The following is a 16,286-nucleotide window of genomic DNA, read 5'->3' on the forward strand; positions in this document are numbered from 1 at the left end:
TTTGGAAAAATAAGACAGAGTGTGTTCAAAGGAAATCTATGATTAAAAATTATAAGGAGGGTGGTCTTAATGCGTTAGATTTTAAAACCATTAACCAGACTTTCAAAATGAACTGGATTAAGAATTGTTTATCTAATGATGAGTTACCCTGGTTTTGGATCCCTAACCTAATCTTCGAATGTTGTGGTGACCTTAAATTTTTATTGTCCTGTAACTTTAAGTGTAGTAAATTACCTACTAAACTCTCAAATTTTCATAAACAAGCCCTAGAATCCTGGAAGATTGCTTTTAAACATAATTTCTCCCCGCACACATGTATTATTTGGAACAATGAAAATATATTGTCTGGTAATGAATCACTTTTTTTCATTGAATGGGTGAATTAAAATATTTTTTTGTTTGTTTCTGATTTATTCAATGCACAGGGAGACATTCTTTCTTTTCCTGATCTTGTGTCTTTAAAAGGTGCAACAATCTCACTAAGAGATTATAATAAAGTGATTAAAAGTATCCCTGTCAGTTTAAAAACTTTGTTTAAAGCACATTTATGTTATGGCTGTGTAAACAACCATTTTTGCATTTAATGGAGTTTATGTATTAGATAAAAAAATGTAATAACGTCTTTATCAGAAATGCCCTATCTTCAACTCCAGGATGCCCCTCTAAAGCACAATCTAAATGGAGGATCTGTTATCCGGTCTCTGATTTGAATAACTTATGGACCTCTCCTCACAGATTTTTTATTCCAGGTAAAATTAAAGAACTCCATTTTAAAATTGTTCACAGATACTACCCTTGTAATTTATTCTTAAGTAGGTTTTTCTAGAATATAGCTTCATTGTGTTCATTTTGTAATACTGATGAAGAATCTATTCTACATCTGTTTTGTCATGGCCCATTCTCTAAAACTTTTTGGTCAGAAGTTACCGTGTTAATTTCTTTCTGTTGTAACAAAACGATCGAAATTACAGAAGCTATCATCTTCCTGTCAGATTTTCACTCTAAAGACAGTAATCTTGAACTTACTGTATTATTGCTTTGTCTTCTGGGTAAATTTCACCTTCATAAAGCCAGAACTATTCATTGTAAACCTAATTTTAGAATTTTTTCATCTGATGTAAAATCTCTTTTTACTTCTTTTAAGAATGTGTCCAAACCTTTGAACTCAAAGGCTTCTAAAACATTTAACATTCTTGATTCTGTTGTAAGGTATCTGTAATTTTTTAATTTTTTTTTGTGATGATATACCATGCTGATTTATGTTGTCCTTATATCTACATGTGATGTTGTTCGTATACCCCTTGTTATTTTTCAAGTATTGTAATGCTTTTGATTTGCCAAAAAAAAAAAAAACGACAGGAAACATTTCAATCATTGAAATAATTTGATCTTTATGTACATGTATTTGTATAGATGTGAAATGGCTCTGATCACAATTGACCAATTTTATAAAAGTCTACAGGCATATTTATAAATGCTTAATTTATATTCAAAAGCATTCTGTGAAATACGCTTTTTTTCCTCAGTATTTTAACCCGTAGACTGATATACTTCCATATTCTTTCCCCATTTTTGCCAAAAAGTATTCACGTGTAAAATAGAAGTGGCATCCTGTGATTTGTAATGTGATCCAGTTTCTAACAAAGATGGTGAACACAGACACCAGAATGCACAATTCATAAACCAATGGCTACTGAAACAAGAATGTGAGAAAATATAATAATTTACATAAACACATTTGCAAAGATAAGGAAACTATCGTTCCTATAAGTATCATTTCCACTGCCATAATATCATACAAACAGGGACAAGATAATGAAATGTTTTTAATATTTTCCAGTCATTTTCTCTCAGTGCCTCAGAAGACTTTTGAAAATGCTGCATATAAATGTGAACATTTTATGCCATTTGAGACTTCTGCAATGCTACTTTTAAAAGCTCTTAATTGTAGCATAGTGGATATGGACAAAAAAGTGGCCAACCTCAGTATTATCTTACAACTCAACAACTGTCAACACTCTGTGCCATTGTGAATATTAGTTAATGTGACACATATATTCAAACATGAACTGTATTCCAATATAACACTCATCAGTAATTCATTTAACATTTTCCCAACAGTTCAACACACATGAAGACAATCACATTTGGGTTAATTTCTCATCCTAAAATAACTTTTTCCAAAGACAAAATTTCAGTATATCAGGGGATATTTAGATAAAGTTGAATGCCATGCTCTTTTCAACAAAGGTAGTTTTTTTTAAAGCTATTAAAAATGTGTGTGGATTGTTTGCCTTTTATGTCACAATAAACAACAAAATACTTGAGATGAGCCTAAAAGCTTCCTTGGGCTGCTCCATTTCGATTTTACCCTATTTGCATTTAACCTTTAAAACTTACATTAAAAAGGCCAAAAACTCCACAAACACTTCATAACATATAACACATGGCCCTCAAAGCACAAAAGGGAGGGATGTGCGAGAAGAAGAGGTAAACAGCAGGTGAAACTAAAGACAATGGAAGACTAAAGATGGCCTTAGACCTGTGCGGAAGAATAACATGGCATCCCGTAGGTCTTTTTAACTCTTGGCACGTGGAGATGTAACTGCCCCAGTTGCTCTGGTCCACAGAGGCGGCTCTGTCCCTGGGTCCATTTCCCGGGTCTGTGAGGGTCAGACGTCAGTGCTGATGGCTCGTGTATTGGTGTAAAAGTCCGGCGTACTGCGATGGCTCAGCACGGGGCCGTACATTGCGGCCAGACCAAGGGCAGTGGCGCCATGGTTCTCGTAGTGAGTGGGCATGTAGGACAGGCGTTCGCCGCCGTTCCGCATCTCATCCGTGCCACGGAGGTAGTAGGGTGAGCAAGTCGGGCAGTAGCTGTGAGGCGGAGCGGGGTCGTAGGGCAGCGAGAGAGGTGTGACGGCCGCCCCGTCCACTCCTGGAGCGCTGCACGCGTTGCAGGCAAACTGTGGCTGAGGATCTCCGACCGAGCCCGCCTCCCCTTCTGACTCATTCCTCTTACAGCAGTAATACTAGGATGGAGGGATGGTTTGATTACAGAGGAAACTAGATTAGACACTGGAACTTCGATGCAGATCTTCCTCAAATTGTTGAGTAACACGCAGAACCTTTTTTGGGCATGGAATGATTCTGCAATGGATTTTAGTTATTTAAATAATAGAGCTGTTCAGTCATGAGCTCATTTTTAGGTCAACAAGTAGCTAAGGCTAAACTGTGCATAGTGAAACATAAATATACTAAAATGTATTTGAAATACATTTATTGCATGCTAAGTATACTACAAATACATTTACATATTTACAGTATGTGCTTAATAAAAATACCCTGCAATTGTATTTTTAGTATACTGACCTGGTATACTTAATATCTGCAACTAATTTTGTACTTAATGCACTTTGATTATGCGGAAGTAGTGCTGAAGTCCAACTAAAGGTATACTTAAGTACATTTGATTGTTCTAAAGTGGAACTATGGCAAGTATACTTCAGGTACACTTTAAATATCTTGCATTTAAAGACCGATATTATTCAAAGATCATGCAATCCTCATCAATAGTGACATTAAAACACTTGTAGATTTAATATGAACAAATATGCATTGTGCACAAGTAGTACTCAAAATAAAGTTTAATTATCATTTTTATATTTGCAAGTCTCAAGCGATATGTCCTTAAATATGTTAATAGATTTGAACTGTACTTAGTATGAAATAAATATATTTTAAAAATATTACTTTTTTACTAGGGGACATATGGGTTTTTCCAGAATAGCTATTTTTTATTATGAATAAGATAGGGTCTTTGGTTAACACTACTTGAAGTCAAGTCAAGTCATAAGTGTTAATTTTGAAAACATTTTGGTAATCATCACAGATATGTAATTTTAAATCTGAAACCCCCTTATTAAAGGTAATTCTTAAAAATGCTGTTTTTAGTTTTTAGTAGGTTTTAGGACGGCAGACTAAACAGATCAACCAATTTCGGGTCATTCACAGAGATCACGTTTTAGAATTTCACTGCGCTGCTTTTCTATTGTTTTCAGTGTAAACATGCACTAGACATACACATTTGACTGTAACTGTACCTAAAAACACCTAAAAAGCAAGTTAAGCTTTTAAGAAACACATCTTGAGATTTTGCATTTTGTTTCCTATTCATTAGCTCTGCGTCTTGTGTTTTTAAACTCAAAAACCTGTCCTGTGTGAATGGCTCCTTAACCCTGCAATGAAATGCAAATTCAATGCTCACCTGGAGTCTACAGTAACAAAGCACTGCAATGATACACAGGAGTATCACTGTTGCGAGAATTCCTCCGGTTATGACAACAGTTCCAGCTGTCATCCGACCAGATCTCCATCAAACCCTGAGAAAAAGACAAGGAGTCAATTGTCTCACTGAAACTTCATTTCCATATGTAAAAACAAACAGATACTGAAAACAGTTCGCAACACCAAAACACAGATTTGAAATCATTTCAGCTAAATACATTTAAAGGATCCCCAGCATAGCACAAACAGCTGGATTATATGTGTTAAAGCTTGTGGATAGATTGCACTCAGCACTTACATTAGAAGAGAGCAGATAGGACGACAGGCCACAGAGAGTTTGAACTGCTGCTTCTCCTGACACACGGCTCATGGGTTGCAGACACTCAACTGTACAGTTTCTGGATATTACAGAAGAAGTAAAACATGTGATGTGAATGATAGATATTTTAAGAAGTTCTGTTACAGCAATAGTATAACAGCCACAATAACCCTTCCGTCCAGAAGGAGGCAGTACAATATAAGATATGCATTCATTACCACAGCACAGTATACTTGTATGGCATCACAGACATACACATTGCATTTTTAACACTTATTCAACTAAGAGCAATGTGTTAATGGGATTTTGACATCTACAAAGATTGTAAGCATACATTAAGTTTGGAGACATTTCACAGTCTTTATTTCACTTGCCTTTTCCAAGGCAATAAATACGTAATCAAGGATAAGGTAATAGAACCACTGGCTGAAAATGGTGGAAAAGAGACAGCAAACATGGTGGAAAACAAAAACAAAAAAACCCTGAACAGAATATTATCCTGACTTTTTGGTTCAAAGCCTGACATAAAATACTGTATAAAAACCAATGAAAAACATATAAACTTAAAAGCAACATTACTATAGAGGACTTAAAATATAATTGAAACTAATGAACTGATAAAATAATTAATGTCCCCTTATACAGAACCCAGACTTATTTGGTTCAAAATCAGGGATGTTATCCCACACATCACAAGTCCTCTTCCTGTCCATTTTCTCAGAGTAAAAGCACTAAATTATATACAGGAATGGTGGAATGCTAATGCTGTTAAAAGCAATGTGCCATCTATTCTCCCTGGAATGTGGCCAAACAGTGTGTTCCTGTCCCATGTGCTGCTTGCCAGCAGTTAAACGCCAAGAAAGTACGGATGTAAGATCTTTTGGTGGGCTGCTGGAGGTCAAATCCTTCTGTCATGGCAACACTGACAGCAATGGACCATTGACAAACATGCTTGGACAATTACATGCAGCTGATAGGCTAGACAAGGTCACTGTAAGTCCACCGAGAACCCTTTCAATAACAAGGACGGATGGGAATTGGAGAATGTTTGTGTTTATCCGAGTATTTTCTTGTGCTAATTTGTGGCGATACTGAACTGTGAAATTTAATATCAAAGTAATGGCATTTCTGCACACAATACCAAAATCCAAAGTCCGCTCACTTGGTGATCATCTTGGCAACACCCCAATGCATCTATTTTCTGTTATCTACTAGAACGAGGAAAGGCCAAAATGAAAAAAGGCTGCCAAGCTTACATAATGTCATCCATTAATGAAATAAATACATCTATAGACACAAAATGGACTAGCAGCTACTCAACAAAGGTAATTGTAAATTTTTTCAACAAAAAATTATTTTAGTTTTATTCATATATTATTTTAAAGCAACTGCAACAAGACAAACACTGCAACATATGAAAACTATGTCCTTTGTTATTTTCAATTCAAACTCTAAAGATGCAAGATGCAGCTAACCGTGTTTCTACACTAAAATAGGTGCAAAATGGTGGGGAAGTCGTGGCCTAATGGTTAGAGAGTCGGACTCGTAATCCAAAGGTTGCGGGTTCGAGTCTCGGGCCGGCAGGGATTGTAGGTGGGGGGAGTGAATGTCCAGCACTCTCTCCACCCTCAATACCACGACTGAGGTGCCCTTGAGCAAGGCACCGAACCCCCAACTGCTCCCCGGGCGCCGCAGCATAAATGGCTGCCCACTGCTCTGGGTGTGTGTTCACGGTGTGTGTGTGTTCACTGCTGTGTGTGTGCACGTTGGATGGGTTAAATGCAGAGCACGAATTCCGAGTATGGGTCACCATACTTGGAAGTATGTCACTTCACTTCAAAAGCTGTCACTGAGGTGGTACCCTAAGATACAAAAGGTACATTTTTGTTCCCTATTTACCCATAAATGCCTACTTAATAGTAAAATAAGATAAACTTAAAAAAAAAATACGTATCAAGACCCTTTGTTTTTCTCCTATTCCACTGTTTGCTTTCCACATTTTTCCGTTTCCTGTGTGAATGGCCCCTAATATGCTAAGTGCTTCCAAAATCATATGTAAAAGAATTAGTGATGGGTCTTTCAAGAACATTTTGTTTATTTTTTGTCTCAGGAATAATGAGTTGTCTATGAGAATGATCTGTTCATTTTCATAATCTTTTGACTAAAAGCTAGATGGGACTTCCTTTCCTACGACTACTTTATAGAACAATACCATTCATTTTCCTGTGTGGCTTGTCTTTTTCTTCTTACACCCAGTGTGTCTCTGACCATACATACTGCACAGCCATGTAACAGATAAAACCACACTGCAGTGTACACTAAAGCCAAAAAAGGAGAACCATTAAATTGAGCTCTGTATTAAATTGGTCCTCAAGTCCCTGGAGAGATTTGTTGTAAATGGATAGTCAATTATTCACAGTGAAAAGTAAAAGACACCACTGGGCGAAATGAACACTGTGATAATAGAACTACCATACCGTTCATTTGGCAGATTACATTTCAGTGTTTTTGAGTTTATCTCAGACTCACAAGCTGATGGCAGCTTCCCCATCCCACAAACATGTTTGAGAGATTGTTTGTTGTATGTTTTCCTTTGTTTATTCATGAAACGTGCATAATATGAGATGACCATCCCATATATATTATGTAGGTAAGTAGGTGTGAGGAGATGCCGAAGGAGATGTGCTGCAAAAGGAAGTGTGACCCGGCGCAGGCCTTGTCAGCATGCTCGTTTATCACCTGGCTCACTCTATTACACCAATGAGTCTGCAGATCAATAGACAGATGCTCGTATATCTCCGTTGCCATGGTACCTAGGGCTGCTGACCCACTTCTCCCCAAATACCCCAACACCCCTCTCCTTCGCCCAATCTCTCGTTCCTTTCCTTTTACTCCCTTTCCTCCTTGATTTCTAGTTACCACTATATTTCAGTCCATCACCAGCACATGTCAGCTATCTTCGCAAAGCAGCAAAGAAGCCACATCTGGAGCTGCACATATACTATGAAAATGTGTTTTGGTATTGGAAAAATTAAGTTTTGTATTTTAATATATTTTTAAATGTAATTTATTCCTGTGATGATACAAGCTGAATTATCGGCGTCACATGATCCTTCAGAAATCATTCTAATATGCTGATTTGGTCCTCAAGAATAATCTCTTATTATTATCAATGTTGAAAAAATTGTGCTTGTTAATATTTTTTGATAGATTCAGGATTCTTTGATGAACAGAAAGTTCAAATGATCAGCATTATTTGAATTATATTTTTTGTCACTTACTGAATAAAATAATTAATTTCTTTTAAAGGACACCTGTTATGCTCCTTTTTACAACATGTAGGCCTAATATAAGTCTCAGGTGTCCCCAGAATATGTCTGTGAAGCTTCAGCTCAAAATAAACCACAGATCATCTATTATATCATTTTGAAAATGCCTATTTTGAATGGAAGCAGGAAACAGGCTGTTTTCAAGCATGTATCTTTAAATGCAAATGAGCTGCTGCTCCCCGCCCTTTTTCCAGAGTAGAGCTGAGCCATTACAGCTCACACCTCTGATACTCTGCCAAAAAAACATCTGTTTGGTTTTGATTATCATGTCTATCATGCTGAAATCATGCGTTTTAAAGCCATATCAGTTTAAACTTCTGCTCAGAAAAATCGTTTTCTGAGCACACACATCTGCAGCACGCGCACAGAAAGCGGCTGTCACATTGCATGTGAGTACTAAACTAAGTTCTCTTTCATGTCTTATTGTGCTTAAACTGTCAAATACACACAAGTTTATGTTAAAAACATGCATAATTTAAAAAACATGGTTGTGTCTGGGAAAGATTGCACATTTATATTAGATGTGACAGCAGCGTAATATATACAATATCTATACTGCTGTCTCCGCTGTTAATATGACCCAAAGTAAATAAAAACAGAAAATCACTCACTCACTGCTCTTAACTGAATAACTTCTATACATGTAATAAAAAGACATTTCTTACTTTAATGCTGCTTTTAAATGCTCTAGTGTGAAGATAAACATGGCGGATTGTTTGCGGCTTACTCAGAGCTGGGTCTCTGCTAATACGACATTGTCCGTGAAGTCACATTTTATGGATTCTATGAACGGCTTGTTCTGAGACACTACTTATGATTATAGGGATTTTTTTTTTAAAAGGAGCGGGTGGACTATTTTATTTATTCATTTATTTTTTTCAAGGAAAGGTCCTTGAGCCGGGATTCTAACTTGAGACACCTGTAGTGTAACGGCACTATATGCTGGTGCACTTGCCCACTAGGCTATTGGCACAGACAAGAGCGGGTGGATTTTTTTATCATTGTAGGGTGGTTGTGTACACACACTGCCAACACACATTTATGTTCAAACAACATGTAAAAATTAGCTTTGCATAATAGGTGCCCTTTAAACTAAATCTTACTTACTCAAACATTTAAGACATAATATAATATTAATACAATATAATATAACAGCTTAATAACTGCTCACCACCTGCTCACCTGCTCAGTTTTCTTGTCTAATTTCTCTTTTTCACTCCTTGCCAAAAATAAGACTCTTCTAACTTCCTTAGCTTCTTTTTAAAGGAGCACATGATGACACTTCCCCTCAGTGCTCTGGTAGAGTGTGGCATCTGTCCTCCCTGTCTTTGCTCCAGAACAGTTATGGACTTTTTATCTGGCAGCTCTATCTGACCTCTTATCTGTCCGACCGCACCAGGCCCAATATAGCTATGGATGTTCTACATGCTTACGACACAAATATGTCTGCAATGGGAAAAGTAAAGTCAAATCACATCAAACATGACAGAAAAACAACACTGAACTTAATTTAGTATCTAGTGTGAAGACGTCACATTAATGTCTCCAAACAGAGGCTGTCATATAACATGTTAGCAAAAGTCCTAGATGTTCAAAACTCCTCAAAGGGAAACAGGAAAGCAGAAAAAGCTTAGAAAAACTGTCATCATGTGCTCCTTGCAAACTGAAGACCACCATAAACAAAAAGAACATTAATAAGATGCTAAAGTTTAGCTAAGCTAATACTAGAATGAAAAACCTGCTAAAAAAAGGCCAGGTTGCGATATGAATTTCCATGCTGGTTTATGTCATGGTAGTTTTGTTGGTAAAGCTAGTTAAGCTGATTTAAAAAATCAGCATTCAGTGCTGGGCACCAGCATCCAAAACAACATACAGTATGCTGGTGAGCAACTTCGGTGGTCTTATCAGCAGCAGTGTTGTTTTCTCAGTGTAAATAACCTCATATATCACTATTTAAAGTGGCAGCAAGACATGTCACTGAGCAAGCTAAACAGGACAAAATAAATGTCCTATGGTTAAGAAAATGCTAAATATAAATGACTAGCACTGAACGAGCCCGTTTGACATGCTCTGACATGTTGAACACTGTGTGACTATTAAACAGCTAATTTCCCTCAACATTCTCATTTTCCTGCCTTATGATTATGCCAGCTTTGCAACAAAACAAGCACTGCAGCATGGTGCTAATAGAGAACTACTTGCAAAGAGCTGAGATTGCACTCTCTATGGACAGCCCTAAGAGCCATTACTGGAACAGTCCGAGCTTTCATTTATTCTAATTGCAGTTCTACCCTTTATACCATACACTTAAACCACTGGGTATAATAATAGAAGAAACAGACGGAAATCAAATCCCATTCATACGTAAATTTTCTCATAATCCTTCTTCGTTGTGGAGAATTCTCTTACAGTGGTCTACTTTCTTAAAGGACTTGGAGATATCATGTTCAGTTTCTCTTTGGGAGCTGAAAGTAGAATTGAATTGAAAGTTAGAGGTTTTATTTTAATGCATTTTTGTTATCACAGGTCGCAGTGGTGTTTTTCTTTCTTTTTTTAAACTGTGGATTGTTCTCAGACTTTTAGATCAGAGTAGGAAATAATTGAATAATAATAGACCTTTTATATCATAGTGGGATACAACTCTCATTATCATGCCATAACTCGTTCTGTCTGTCAAATAAATTAACATTCTGTCATCATTTACTCACCCGCATGTCATTTGAACCATGTAATGCTTTTACAAATAAATAAATATTGGACCCCACCGATTTTCATTGTATGGATGAAAAATCACTTTTTCAAAATATCTTCCCTTATATTCCACTGTAGAAAGTCACAGAGGTTTCAAATGACATGAGGGTGAGAAAATCTTTTTTTTTTGAGTGAACTATCCCTTTAATACCAGATTGCTCTGGGAATTCTGTCTTGTAAGTTGTTTTGGATAAGTGACAGTTAATAATATCAAGTAACTCACTGACAGTTGTAAGAAGCACCATACATGCATATATTAAACACTCCCTGATGTATAGAAGCACTCAGATCAGCTCAATGGGCTCTGACACAGTCAATGAGAGACATTTAAGGAACTATTTAAAGGAATCACAGTAGTGACTGACTTGTATCATATCAAATCCCATGTCTCTGGTGACAGCGAGAGTTTTGGAGATGGCTGACTGAGAAACTAATGACCAGAGAGAGCTTGCTAAGTTCCTTGTTCTCAGGCCACCTTCATTTTACTCATTTCACCATCATCAACTTTAACGTCTCCTGGATTGATTGAAATTTCTTATTCCATTTTTCATTTCCCTTTATCAAGACATCCAATTTAAAATCAAAATTTACATAAAAGCACATTTTAGAGATTTTCATGATCAAATTAAACCTCAAATGAAACCTCAAACGCTCAAATGAAACCTCCAAACCTATAATGTTGCAGCTTTAGTTTAGCCTCTTTCCAGCTGGGCCTGTATATGCCAGCGGGTCTCTGTTGCCTGATTTATGGACGGCCAGCATGCACATCCCGCCCCAAGGACAAATCAAGAGACAGCTTCAGATGTCAGGCTATAAAGCAGCTGCTGACTGGATTCTTATTCAGCAATTGCCGCTACCCCACTTAATTCACTGGCATTTATTTAAAGCACAAAAAGAGATGATCAAAAATTGTGGGGTGATTTAAAAAAATATATATATATGGACATGAGGCTCATGGTTTAGGGGGACAGCCAATCTGTGCACAAATGCAAGAGTAAAGAAGACTATAAGCCTCTCTAAACTAAAACTTGAATAATAATAGAATAAAAATAAACAGATTTTTTTCAACTTATTTTATATTATATGTATATATACTGTATAAACACACACACACACACACACACATATATATATATATATATATAATTTCTTTCTACGTGACACTGGACCGCAAAAAAAAAATCAAAATATTGAGAAAATTGCCTATAAAGTTGTCCAAATGAAGTCTTTAGCAATGCATATTACTAATCAAAAATTAAGTTTTTATATATTTACATTAGGAAATTATCAGTATACAAAATATCTTCATGGAACATGATCTTTACTTAACATCCTAATGATTTTTTGCCTAAAAGAAAAGTTGATAATTTTGACCCATACAATGCTATGCTACTACATACATGCTACTTATGACTGGTTTTGTGGTCCAGGGTCACATATGTAAATATTTGTTTTTATTCCATAAATATTTTATAATTATTTGTATATAAATATTTGTAATGTTCGGAGATGACAATTGCTAAAAATAATAGCAAGACATAGTTTTAAGAAATAGTTGATTTAGCAGTATTGTGGCAACAAATCTATTAATATTGGCCAAAAATAGTTTCATATCAAACTGGAAAAAATAAAGGCAATGGCGCAAAAAAAAGAAGAAAAAAAGCATATTTGCTTGACTTGCTTGTATCATTGTAAAATGTAAACTATATTGTCACCCAGCTCCAATCTGTTAAATGCGACAATAAGCCATAAAGATATTAAGTTATAAACATTACCATCATGAAAAGGGCTATACAAATAAATTTGTCCCGACTTGACATATATAAGCAGACAGCAATTTCAGGACAAGAAATCAGTCATGTAAATAAATACTAAAATAACAAACAGTCACAAAATTTAAATGCAATTTTGGCTTGTTCACGTGACAAAAACTCAAAACCAACCGACAGTACATTAGGTAGCATGCTAATGAGTCAATTCAGTAGAAAGACAACTTTTTAAATCACTGTTTACAAGTCATACAAAGTGCAAATGCCAACGCAATGAAGCATGCACATGTCCAACTCAGCAGCAAGTATTAAAGCTCTCACTTTGGATAGCTCAAGCAATACTGAGCAGATGAGTCAGTGCTCTGTTCACTCATAAACACATTGTAATTTGTTTTTGATGTGTGCTACATAAGTCAGCAACAAACAGAAACCGCCGCAATCACAATGCTGAGAGGCTTCTCTTGACACAGCTTGTCGGCCTGATCTATGATGTCACTTATAACAACGCTGTGGGGAGATAGTAAGGTGAACGTCCCTCTTCATTATTAAAATGAATCTCTCCTCCGCAGCCACGAGAGCCTGTTCTCGCTCTGAAATGGAGAGGCAGGAGCTCTGAATGAATCCATTCTCCTGATATATCCACTCTTAAATAATGGCATGAATATTTCGGTGAGGAAGCCTCTAACTTTGCACTTGAAATCATGGCAAGCCTGCAATTTTAAGTCGGTCCTTTTCAATTATTCAAATATCATTCCTGTAACAATATTTTTCCATCACCGGGCCATTTAGCCAGGTAGTGAAGGAAGGATTTTTCACCCCATTCTCTTCAAAAAGCACTCATCTCTGCTGTGTGGAGAGAATATATTCATGTCGAAATCTGGGGCAGCTGCATGGATTTAAAAAAATGAACAGAGAGAAGAGGAATATCATCATTCGTTTTATTTGTCAAAAAGAATAAATGCAGTCCTATCCATTTATAACATTAGGAATCTGCCAGTGGAAAACCATCTTTGCCATCTAATCTGAACATTAGGGGTCATATATGTCCCCTTTCTTGATTATGGAAGTTTACAGTTTTTCTACAAATGTTCTCACCTTTACTCCAAAATGTAGATAAGTTTGTTTTTTCATCGGAACAGATTTGGAGAAATTTAGCATTATAACACTTGCTTACCAATAGATCCTCTGCGGTGAATGGGTGCCATCAGAATGAGTGTCCAAACAGCTGATGAAAACATCACAATAATCCAGAAGTAATTCACATGACTCTAGTTCATCAGTTAACATATTGTGAAAAGCTGTGTGTCTGTAATAAACAAATCCATCATTGCTTTTTACTTCAAACCATTGCTTCCAGCTAAAATACACATCCTTTATCTACAATATTGCTTTCTCCAGGGAAAAAGTAATCTGGTCTCCATCAGGAGTGAAATATGCACAAATCATTCATTGTTTACAAGAAAAAACAGTTCTAAACAAATATATCAGTGGATTTTGATGTGAGGACAGAGGATTGACTTTTCACTGGAGCAAGTGTTATTATGGAATATGGACTCATATTTTGGCCAGAACTGATGGTTTGAAGTTAAAGTGCCTTGATGTATTTGCTTCTTATACAAACAGCAAACTTTCTTATAGTTTTTCACTTCACAAGCCTTTAATAAGATTAAAAAAAAAGTGATCACTCCAAATCTGTTCTGATAAAGAAACAAACTCATCTACATCATGAATGGCCTGAAGGTAAGCAAGTTTTCATTTTTGGGTGAATTATTCCTCTAAATACTACAGTAAGCAGCTAACAATCTTAAACCATTTTCCCTTTTAAGCGTCGTGTAGTAGTATTACGTCATGTTCATGTACACGTGTTATCGCCCTTTAGCTTTCAACTGCATTTCTTGCAATAGACAAGAATTGTTTCCAGAAAAGCCCTTGATGGGCTCTCCCCTGTCAAGGCGACTCACAGTGAGGCTTTAAAAACTTCAGACTGCGTGGTTTACCATAGCTTGACTCAAACAAACATGCTCCCTCAAGCAGTACATCTGCCAAGAGCACACTGCTGGAGAGCTTGCCATGTAAATCCAGCAAAACAAACAGCAGCTCCAATCACACCAAGCCCCCTTGGCAGATAGAGCATCACTGGCCTAGAAATCATGTCTCTACTAAAACAGCATCTGTGTATGAGTCATGTCTGCTAGAAACAGACAACATATGCTTTCCCACGTGTGGAAAACATGACTTTTTTGCCAAAAGCAACAGCTCTGCATGAAATATATGACTACTATCATGTTCAACCATCACAAAAATGTCTATCTATCTATCTATCTATCTATCTATCTATCTATCTATCTATCTATCTATCTATCTATCTATCATCTCTTTGATCAATCTGGCTGAACTAGTCATTATGTATAAAAACAAAGATAGATAGATAAATATTTTTTTTTTAATTAAATTAAATACAATTTAAATATCTTAATCCAGGATTATTTAACTACTTTATATGAATAGAACATTTATTTATTAGAAATTTTACAAACTAAATAACTTAATCCTGGATAGTAAAACCACTGTGTGTGTGTGTGTGTGTGTGTGTGTGTATAATAAAAATAAAAAATGGTGCCAGCATCAACATATTTTTGGATTCTCCCACCTTTATAAATATATTGTGTCCCCACTTTCATGGCTGTTGCATGCTTGCTTACAACTATATGTAAGATTTTTTAATTCATGCAAACAAAGAGCATGCACCAAGATCCATAACCTGACACATTTACAGATTGAATTGGCACTTGAACACTTCCATTACACTGCAAAATCCAAATCAGACCATTTCAGCACACGTGCATGTCCACTCATAGAAGGGCATTTCAGTTACCTTAAAACCTGTTTCTCCTCCTCGCAGAATGTTTGTAATGGAGCGTGCAGTGTACTATTCCCAATGACTGATGCTTCTCAGTAGTGAGCACTACTGTATCTGTTCATCTGGGAAAGACTCGTCTGAGGCTTTGCTTCGTTAGCAGAAATGCAGCGTCCACTGCACAGCGAGCTTTAATTATCTATCTGAACGGATGGCTGTCACATCATCATTTGTTGCGGCTGTAATTCCGTAGTATCCCCGCGAACAGCCGCGTGTATGCTGTGAGAGACAATATAACACATCCGAGCTCGCAAATGAATGAGTGACATTACCCAGATTGCGAATCGGAGACGGTATGTAGTGTACAGGCGGTGAAGAGCGCCGACGGTCCCTCAGGAGGATGCAACAGCCTGCGAGGAGATGATGCTGCACGCGCGGAAAGGGTCAGGAAATGAACCCACACCTTTACAGACGTTAAAGGAGAGCAAAGCGTCAGCCTATGAGCGTGCGTCATGTTTCACATGACCACCGTCCACAAGAAAAGTGACAGCGTTCACATGACACTTGGCTTTATCTTTTAGAAACGCGCCTGCGAGTTTATAATAGTCAGACAATTAGGAAGCTTGAATGAAATTATAAATCTATTCTAAATCTTTCTAATGAATTTCTAAATCTATCTATCTATCTTATCTCGAAATAACTATATATAAAAACAACAATAATGTAGGCTAATTATATAATAATATATAATAACATATCCAAGCCAAATTAACCACTTTATATAAATTATGTATTAAGAAGTATAGTAGACTTTAACATGCTTTTTCATGTATAAGTGTTGTTGCAGATAGATCTTCGAAATGTACTTTTTAAAAACACTTGTTTAAAACAGAGCGTGATGGTCTACTGATTGTTTATTGCATATTTCCTGTTACATAACTGGACAAAACTGAACTGTCCCTTTAAGTATTTCT

General features: G+C 36.5%; 1 protein-coding gene across 1 annotated transcript; it reads right to left on the minus strand.

Annotated features, from left to right (window-relative positions):
* Positions 1 to 1,375: 1,375 nt before the first annotated feature.
* On the minus strand, positions 1,376 to 15,765 carry LOC306845589 (protein FAM163A-like). The gene is made up of 4 exons (XM_079378469.1): positions 15,331 to 15,765; positions 4,586 to 4,685; positions 4,268 to 4,382; positions 1,376 to 3,032 (listed from the first exon to the last, which is right to left on the minus strand). The coding sequence occupies exons 3-4, from the start codon at positions 4,358 to 4,360 to the stop codon at positions 2,673 to 2,675; spliced, it is 453 nt and encodes a 150-aa protein (XP_079234595.1). The 5' UTR covers positions 4,361 to 4,382; positions 4,586 to 4,685; positions 15,331 to 15,765; the 3' UTR covers positions 1,376 to 2,672.
* Positions 15,766 to 16,286: the final 521 nt, after the last annotated feature.

The sequence above is a fragment of the Barbus barbus genome (genome assembly GCF_936440315.1).
Source record: "Barbus barbus genome assembly, chromosome: 26".
Taxonomy (NCBI): domain Eukaryota; kingdom Metazoa; phylum Chordata; class Actinopteri; order Cypriniformes; family Cyprinidae; genus Barbus; species Barbus barbus.